The sequence below is a fragment of the Pyxicephalus adspersus genome, chromosome 6 (genome assembly GCF_032062135.1).
Source record: "Pyxicephalus adspersus chromosome 6, UCB_Pads_2.0, whole genome shotgun sequence".
NCBI lineage: Eukaryota > Metazoa > Chordata > Amphibia > Anura > Pyxicephalidae > Pyxicephalus > Pyxicephalus adspersus.
The window spans coordinates 77,934,943-77,944,808 of NC_092863.1; the positions used below are offsets into that span (position 1 = coordinate 77,934,943).

At 37.3% G+C, this 9,866-nt stretch overlaps 2 protein-coding genes across 2 annotated transcripts in view; both read left to right on the forward strand.

Annotated features, from left to right (window-relative positions):
- The window catches only part of POLK (DNA polymerase kappa), a 53,258-nt gene extending 49,565 nt beyond the window's left edge, over positions 1-3,693 (forward strand). The window contains exons 15-16 of the mRNA XM_072413964.1: positions 1,359-1,410; positions 2,428-3,693. Coding sequence (XP_072270065.1) covers positions 1,359-1,410; positions 2,428-2,512 — 137 coding nt within the window. The 3' untranslated portion in view covers positions 2,513-3,693. The remainder of the gene's footprint in view (positions 1-1,358; positions 1,411-2,427) is intronic.
- A 5,090-nt stretch (positions 3,694-8,783) lies between these two features.
- Positions 8,784-9,866, forward strand: part of ANKDD1B (ankyrin repeat and death domain containing 1B) — a 24,108-nt gene continuing 23,025 nt past the window's right edge. The window contains 1 exon segment of the mRNA XM_072416279.1: positions 8,784-9,420. Coding sequence (XP_072272380.1) covers positions 9,255-9,420 — 166 coding nt within the window. The 5' untranslated portion in view covers positions 8,784-9,254.

The following is a 9,866-nucleotide window of genomic DNA, read 5'->3' on the forward strand; positions in this document are numbered from 1 at the left end:
CGTCTCCGGGTATATCCTAGGGCAATGTGCAGTTAATCTGCAAGGGAAATGGAGGAAACAATGGTCAATGGTTACACATGTTTACTATCAAAAGAACTTGTTCAAATATATTGTATCACAAATAAGTAAAATGATGTATGAATGTCAAACATAATTGTGCATAATATCTCCATTGTACTACATCCCAGTTCTTACATCTATTCACTGAGCTTTAATCATATAGCAGAGTACTTTATAATGACCGTGTATCTCTGAACTAGGAAGTTTTAACACACTGTTCTATTTCATTACAATTTACATATTTTAGGAGTTGGAGGCGGTATTTTTATTTTTACTGACTCTACTTCAGCTATCCAGGAATTGTTTCTGTCTCCCTGTCTCTGACTCCACAGCACTAAAGAAAAAGTTTAGAGATTCCCAGTAGGGCCGACATTTCTCAGTGATTGCTGCTCACTCTGCATCAGATTTAACAGAGCAATAAGAACAGCTGTCATTGAGCTCAGAGCCCTTCTCCTTGTGTAATTCACAGGACTGTGCTGTAAGTTTGACAGCCCGGTCCTGCTCAACATAGGTGTGAACATAAAAGTGAAAGCTTTATGTGCACAACAACATGTAAACACCATTGTAGCCAATTTATAACACTTCTTAGCTCTGTTTCATTTTTTTTTCCTCAGTTGTGTGTTTATGTTGTACACTTTTGTGGAAACCCTGTCTTGGATGATGGAGGATCTCACCCAGTCACTTCCATGAGGCTTCACACAGCCTCGATGGAATATAGCAGAGGTGTTGATTTGGATGTGGCCTTCCTACTGACTTGTGGATACAAATGTGTTCTTTGGGTCCCTAGACTGTTTTATTTTAAAAAAAAAACACTATTTTATCAGTAAGTTAATAGAACAAGTATGCAAATAAAACTTCTGCTATACCTGATCGGCATACTTTTTCCAAGGCAGTGATTTAGAAATCACTGAAGTCATATGCTTAGCATAGTTTTCACTCAGTCTGGACTTTAAACATCTCTCACTGTTTTCTTTCTCAGTTACATGGGTGGATTAATGGGATTAGCAACATAGTATATTAGGATGTTTGGGCTTTGTTTTCATCTCACAGGAAGTGATATAATACTACATCTCTATAAAAACGTATATTTCATTATGTATGCTATGCTGACCGTATCCATTATTCATGTCAATATATGTCTCTCAGAAAAGCTCACAAATATGCTTTTCCTTCATTTATTCTCATCAGTATTTTCATCAAGGTTTAACGTGAAGTCAGACTTTGAGAAATTTCAGACATTACAGGATTTTATTCTTATAAAAGTGGTTTTATTGTACCTTCTTTTATTTTGTTATTAGGTATAACAGAAAGAGGAAGCTCCACCAATAAACCAACATTACGTTCCAAGAGGTAATACCTTGTCTAGTTGATTATATCTATTTTCTGAAAATGTATGTAATGTGTTTGAAACATGAAATGCAATTTTTACAATAGTATTCCCAATAGTGGAAAATGTGAAAAGCAGGGAAAACAATCTTATTAGTTGCTGCACGTTGAACTTGCTGTGAAAGATTGCTGACCTATTGGTCTTCTCCATCTTAAACTTGACTCTTTATTATAATGTCTCTTTCCTTGCGCAATTCTTTAGTGATTTCTTTTTAAAAACACAATTTCAGCTCTACCTAGACACCCCTTGTCATTATGCCATTGTCTTACCTTAGCAACGCCCATAGGGGAAATACCTTGTTTTGTTTTGGGTCAAATACACAAACAATATTATCACAGCAGTTTCTGTAGGACCTCATCATGTCATGGGTCAAGTGAAATACACCGCCTGTGAGACATTTGCAGCATGTCATTGCTAGGCTCCAGTTGCAGCAAACATATTTTTTGAACGGTTTGATGTAGGTAACACCGGTAAATGTTAAAGTGAAAAAAATACCATTGCATTAGGACTACCTCCACACTGCAAGAATTTAATGGGTGTTTAGGTCTAGGCCAAATATAAGAAGCACTTAGCTTATGCACCCCTGACTGATGTCGTTCTCCACTCCCATCTGACCAGTCTAGGCTGTTATTGGGCTTTTGTTGTCCTCACATAAAATGCATGAGAGAGACCCTTCCCCCCCCCAAAAAAAAAAAAAAAAAGAGCTGCCCTTAGAGCTAGAGGGAAAGATAGGATCCTCCAGTGTGAACACCTGTTTCTGTGAAAATCGTCTAAAATGCAAGCTGTTAGTGAAAGTTAGTGTTGGACTTCGTAATAAAACATTGCCTTGAATTAACCTGTTAGGCAGCAAAAGCACAGGACGTGAGACCTGAAACCAGGAGTGGTTGTGGTCATTGTGGTCATTCATTGAACTCCACTGAACAATGTTGTTCATCTTCACTTGTAGTTTACTTATATTTTCTTCTCTTTTCATTTCACAGACCAGGTTCAACTCCACAAAATCCGGCATCCAAAAAAGCCAGGACCAGCCGCTCCAGCAATACCATTAAAAAATTTTTCAAATAAATTCCATGCTTATATTAATTGAGATTGTCAGGATACAGTGATCATGTGGACTGCAGTACTTTCATATTATTATGTTTCAAATTTAATTACTTTTTGGTATTCAGTGGTGGAAAACTGGTTTGTGGTGTCACATAGCAAGTGGTCATATTTTCCTTATATTTATATAGGTTCTGTATTGTAGGAAATGTTTGAATATTGCTCATATATTGTTTAGGTACTTGTAGACACATATGGCAGACACATATGGCATTGTATCTATGTGAACACAACTGTAGGTAGAAGCCATAGTGCCATGCCATTCAGTAAAATTGGATAGTATTTTATTCATATCTTTTCCTGCAGCTTTGCTAAAAAACTAATGCTATGCTTTCATCCCCCTTTTTAATCAAAGACAAAGATATGAGTTATCCAGAACAGAAACTTATTTTGTCAATGCTGTAAAACATTCTTGAATTTCTTTTATAGTCTCAAATAGTTTCAGATCATTGCACAACTTTGCTAACTGTGCTGTAGGATGGTGGACATATTTATTACATGTTATCATTGTTATCTATTCTAATTTAAATGTGGTAGAAATGTTATAATATTTAATAATTAGCAAGTGCAAATTTCTATAAAACACATGTTTTACTTGGAATGTTTATTTAATTGAAGCAGTTGTGTAGCTGAAATGTGTTCTAATATTGGAAACATATAGATTATTCAGTTTTACCATTATAATGAGGTCTATGAATATTTACATTTTTTATTTGTTTATTTCCTATAAGTTTGTGTATCAACCAGTACATCATTTAAACAAATGGAGCAGATTTAAATTCTGTGTATATATTTGTTCAATACCTGAAGGGGTTAATATGCACCAGCATCAAACAAAGTATGTATGCTATGATAATGTGATTTTATCTAGAAAGGAGTAGGACAAGTGGATGAGTGCTAAGATTTAGAGCCCTCCTTTTAAAATGAAGGCCAATGTTTGAAGGTTTGGGGCTGAAATCATCTGTGCAGAGATGGGCATGATGTTAGGGGAGAGTACAGCAATCCTTTCCCTAACAACTGTCAAAGCTCAGCATAACCATCCTCAGAATTGTGCTCTTGTCATCTGTCTACAAACTGAAAAACATTATTTTATTTGTTATATTTGTGTAATATGTTCGGTAATAAAATCATTTACACAATACAAATGTATTGAAATGATATTTTTAGACTTTTTTTTTATTTAATAGAAATTTTCATACTATTTTTTGCAACTGCTTATTACTCTAACACTGCAACCAATTTTATTATTTAGACAGATGTCCCTGTGTGTGGCAGTGTTCATAGTGCAGCACAGTCTACGGAACCGTAATATATTCACTTTCCATTAAAAACATTCCCCTTTTCCTCTTTACATTTCCTTAACCTTTTGAACAATGCGCTTTTTGACTGTATTCACCCAGTATTTCCATTTTATTTTCTGTTGCGCAGACAAGTACTACAAAAAATTGCTATAACAGTCTGTTCTTTTAACCCCCTCACTGGTAATCCCGAGTGTGACTCGGGGTGGATTTTACATGCAAAAAGTGGTAATCCCAAGTCACACTCGGGGTAACTTTAGAAGCCCCCCTTACCTTGCTCCAGCGGCTATCTGATGGTCCCGCTGTGATGCCGGGGCGCCGGTCCGTGGAGGACGTGGCCAGGCGGCAGATTACTGAGTAATCTGCTTTTAAATATCACCCGGGTCCCGGCCATGCCGCTGCTCGCATCAGCAGTGAGATGCGAAACACAATGCAGGACTACTGCATTGTGCTTCACATCTCACTGCAGATGCGAGCAGCAATAGTAATTTCTGGGGGTGATGCCAGCTGGCATCACTCTCGGAATTTGCTATTGCTGCTCGCATCTCCTGGAATATGAGATGCACAATGCAGAAGGTCTGGATTGTGCTTTGCATCTCCCTGGAGGCAGGGCAGCAGCAGCAGCGTCGGGGTGAGGCGGGCGAGACATCCCCACTCGCATCACCCGGAAGGATGTGACATCTTCTGGGTGATGTATTGGGGGGGTGTGGTGGCGGGTGGGAAAATTTAAAAGCACATTACAATGTAATCTGTTTTTAAATGATTTTTACAGTAAAAAACACTACAACATAAAATAAAAATAAAAGTACATTTTTAATTTTATATTTTATTTGAAATTACATTGTTGTCTATTAATTCATTATTTTTTTAAATTATTATTTATAATTATGTATTATATTATAATTCATGATTATAATATAATAAATATAATTCATACCCGGGAGTTAATCCTAAGAATTACAGGCCCACAATATAAACAAAAATTTCTATGCAAAAAAATTAGGAATAGAATTAGAATGCTAGGGGGGTTAAAGTGCAACTAATTATTTGCTAAATCAAACTTACTCCTATACTTTTTACTCACTATACAAATGGTACTACTTTTGTGTTATGTGCTTTCCATCTATTCTTTGTTGGAGATTTCCATTTTATTTTCTGTTGCGCAGACACAAAAGGAGAGATCTCAATTCAAAGTGAAGGAAATAATTTCCTAAAATTAGATAATTGGACAATTGAATGATTTCACCAATATTTTACAATTTGGACTTTTCTTTGCTTGCTGTCCTGGAGACCATGGTCATTAAGGCAAATAGACCCATTAAGGCTGTCTTGTCCGAAGAAGAACGTAGAAGTAGATTGCAATATGTTTAGCCAGCAGATGGGCCCATGTTTGGGATTTAGGTTGCAAATGCAGAGTGCTCATGACATCATGTTCAGATGATTCTGAGATCATGCAAAATAGCATTTGATTTATAAATATTATTAGTTTATTGCAATGCCTAGTTGTTGGTGACTAAAGCAAGTCATACAATCAGTTTGTAATTTGTTTAGCCGGTTTTAGGGCACCATCACATTTTACTTGGAAACTGCACTTCCCTGTATACAGTATATGTTGATACACTTTTTTATGTGTTGATGCAATTATTAATCTGTTTCTGCATTCCCAGTCACACAACTTGTCTTGTATACTTTTACCCAAGCAACATTTGTGAAATCCCATTATTGTTCTGAAATCTTTCAATATGACTCTAAGGCACTCAACAAAAATGCAGATCAGTATCTGTACCTACCACACCCTTTCCTCTGTAAAAATAGGATTGCAGATGCCTAATATATATTTTATGTTATGGGATTCATAGAAAGAGCTGAAAATGCAACATAAACTTTACCAAGGCTTTCTGTTAGTTTGAGGACATTTTCGCTTTGCAAGTGGTAATTTAAAGCAATGGGTGAAAGTTTGACATGACTCAATTTGTAAAAGCAGTAAATGGAAAACTCCCATATCTCCACCTCTAGAGATTATACAGAGTGAAAGCAGGGATCTGCAGCAAGGTTATCAGCAAAATCGGAAATGGCAAGCTGCTCAATGAACTAAACTGGGTAATGTGTGCAATGTATTAACTTCCCAAGTGTTTAGCCCTGTTAGTCAGCCAAGGGGACATGAACTATTTACTAACTTTCTGCTTTGTGAACAGTGGAATATGTTCTTATGAAAAAAAATCTGAAGTGGCTTCATGCTCAAGCTTTGTATTTCTAAAAGAAAAGAATATACTCCTTCAAAGTAAATATTGGATATGATACCGTAACATTTGTTTAACACTGTGCTGTGTGCACTCATCGCACCCACTGCAACCAGACCTAACAATAATGGGAAGTGAGAATTATATCTAAATTTAGTTTTCTTACTTGTGCAGTAACTATATGTGTTTTTGGTGTTATACTTTAGCAATTACATTTTGCTATAAACAAACCTAATCAATACATATACAATAAGTAACTTGGGGCTCTAATAAATTATAGGAATAATGATCTAATCTAAATAAACTAGTGGCTCATAGGGTGGGAGCCATCTGACAACCCAGAGGGAATGCAGCTTGTTAAAGCAAGCCCCATCTCAAGGTATAATGAATGTTGTTACGTCTGCTTGAATTCATGGACACAGAAAATCGTGGTTTGTTGTGCAGAGGAAAATCTAGCGGGTCTTGTATGGGAGTGTAGGGGTGTGGGACAAAGGAGAACATAGGACTTAAAGGGAGAAGTTAGAAGAGTAATCCTGCAGGAGGATAGGGCATTACTGAGGAGAGTTTAGGTAACTCCTATGTGAAGTAACTCGAGCAAACATTTTTTGACAAATGGGCTACAAGTACAGATGATTACCTAAGAGATAGTTATGAGGAAAACAAGCGACTAATGGATTCTGCTGAACTTTTGTGCTTTGGATTTACCTGCATTGAGACAAAGCTGGCCAACAATGACAAGAAAACAAGAATTAAAAAAATGAAAGAGAGCAAGGACAAATTGACTCTTTGGAGAACAACAAAAGCTCTAATAATGTACAATGAAATAGAAACTGCTTTTAACTGAAATAACCTATTTTTATAACTTTAAAAAAGGACCTAAACTCTAACACCAGACCTAATGATAGATATCTATTCTCATCTTCTTGCACTGAAATGTCAGTCCCCCTTAGTGGGGCTGGCTGTGTCAGGTGGAATCCATAAAAAATAAAACATTTATTGTATGTATGGAAGCCGCCATTTCTAACCAATTAGTTAGTGTGCTGTCTTCTGTGATTGGTTGGTACTGATGTTATAGATACAGATCTGGTCCTCCACCACAAAACACAGATCAGGGACCAATCCAATTGCAATGGAGAGCCCAGAGGCACCCCAAACCTTCTCCTCTTCTTCTGGGTTCTTCATCCTACGTCACCCAACCCAGGCACGAGATCGGGTGACGTAGGATGGGAAAAGAACTTGCCGATCTCACTGCGCATTAGTGAGATCAGCATTTTTTTTCCTTGAGCGAAAAGTCTCTTCATGTGCATACCCAAGCTGCTCAGGCATGCGCAGAAGGAGCACCCAAGAGCCTCCCGGAATGCATGACGTAGGTATCCCGGTAAATTTTGCTCTCTCATTCATTAGAATTAGGGGGCGGTGGAAATGAACTAAATAGCCAAAATTTTGGCATTATTTTTCATAGGTTATTGTATTCTCTAGGAAAACAGCGTTCGGTTCCCAGCAGCATTGCTGACTCGTTTTTTATTGTTTTTTTCTCTATTTTTGTGTGTGTAATAATAGTCAACAGGAAAAAAAAGGTGAATCTCCCAGGTGTAATACAGACATTAAAAACATATTGAAGGGTATACCCCAGTGTTTTTCAACCTTTTTACCATGGGGGAACCCTTGAAATAACATTCATATTTTCTGGAAACCATTACTAAAGTTACTATTCACAGGTCACAGTACATTAGCTTAGTGGTCAGTAAGAAGAACGTCACCCCTTCAGATAGCTGAAAAGATCTCTGGTGTCAGTTAAAAACAAAAAAAAAAAGGTAAACTAGAAAAAAACCTAATTTTTACTTTCGTAGAGCTGTCAATCCCTCAGGAGTTTTCTGGATCGGGTCCTGCATGGTCCTGGAATCCTCCTTCGTCCCAAGCTTCAGGTGCCACCATCTTCTTTCCCCTTTATCTACCTTTAACCTACATCACATGATCTCACACTGCATGAGATTCACATGCGTGAGATTAGCATTTTTTTCCCATTAACCTCCTGAGTGGTGTGACTCGGCTAAAGAAAACCTGCTGAAAGCGGTAACCCCGAGTCACACTCGGGGTAGCTAAAAAAGTAAAAAAAACACCTGATCCCATCAGCATCCTTCAGTGTCCTCCAATGTCCTGCCATCCTCTGGCCCTGTCCTCTTCCTCGATCTGTCCCCCGGCGAGTGCACTGACGTTCCCGGTGACGTTAGTGCATACAGCTGTCGCTAGGGGCACAGCAAGAATTTCAAATTATTTTGTATTGCATTCAATACAAAATACCTATTGAATGCAATACACTGCATTTATATGTCTAAAAGCAGTACATTGTCTTTCATGAAAATGTATTTTAAAGTATAATAAATTAGTATGAATATAATAAAGTTTGAAACACAAAATCATGTCAAAGTTTATTATTAAATTTATTTTTTATTTATCATTTTGACAAGATTTTGTGTTTCAAACTTTATTGTACTCATAATAATATACTGTAAAACACATTTTCATGAAAAATGTAATGTACAATGTACCACTTGCAGACATATAAATCCGGACAGGAATGAACCGCCCAGGAGGTTAAAGAAAAAGATCTAGCATGTGCAGAAGGAGCAGCCAGAACCCTCCTGGGATGCATGACGTATGTATCCCTGGAGGCCTTGCGCTCCCATTTTGTCTTTTTTACCTTCTATCAAAAAGTTGTCAACCCTTTTAATGTAAGGTAAATACACTTTAATCATATTGGATTTATTTATGTCCTAGTACCTGTCTTTACACTTAGCAGTACAGCCTGGTCTGCAGAGATAAATGAATTTACAAGTTTACAGCAGGCAGATATGAGTCATCCTGACCGGGTTGTACCTGCAGGGGAGTCCTATGGCACACACAGACATACCTGTGGAATGAACCTAGTCAGGGAGGAGAGACCTGATCAGCAGCCCAGCCCAAGTCTCACCTGTAAAGTGTACACAAGTAGCAGCAAATGTTAAATATTACATTGCAAGCAGTCCTCGTGAAAACATGGCACTGAAAAGGACAATTGCCAGAGTGGCTTTAAAGACTGTTTTTATAGTATGATATCACCTGATTTCACAAGGACTACAAAGCTTACACTGCACAGAGGAATAGTAAAAAATTGACAAACAGAAAAACATGACAAAGAAAGAAGATGGAAAGAAAGGACTGGCTGGATTGGGGAGCAATGCTCAAAAGATGCTGGGTAATGTCTCCGGGACTGTCACTGGTACTGTCACAGGTCTGGTACAAACCGTCCGAAATAAAACCACAAATCCTGAACCCACGGAAAATCATGAGATATGTAAGTCACATGCAAAGAATTCTTTATTAGACTTGAATGTCAGCTGGATGTGGTTGTACTTTCTTTGTTTGCTAAGAGTATTCATATACAGGCAGATCTTGTAATAGCAAAAAAGGACACGGGAAATTTACGCTTGTTTAAATTATATGCCAAATGCAAATGGACAGCTTGGCCAAAAGTACAGTATGACACATTCCTGCTAGAAAATTTTAACTTTTAATGAGGTGAGGATTTGCTAATACAATCATTCTAATATGTGTAAGCAATAATCATATTTTTTGCATTTCCTTGCACGTGATGCAAGTGAATTTTTATCACATTCTAAGCTAACTTAAAATTCCCTTGCAATAATTGTGGTAATTCACTTTGCTAGGTAAATAACTACTCCTTTAGTAAAATAGCACCGCTGTCTTCATGGAAAAGGGAATTATTAGTTCTTGCTCATG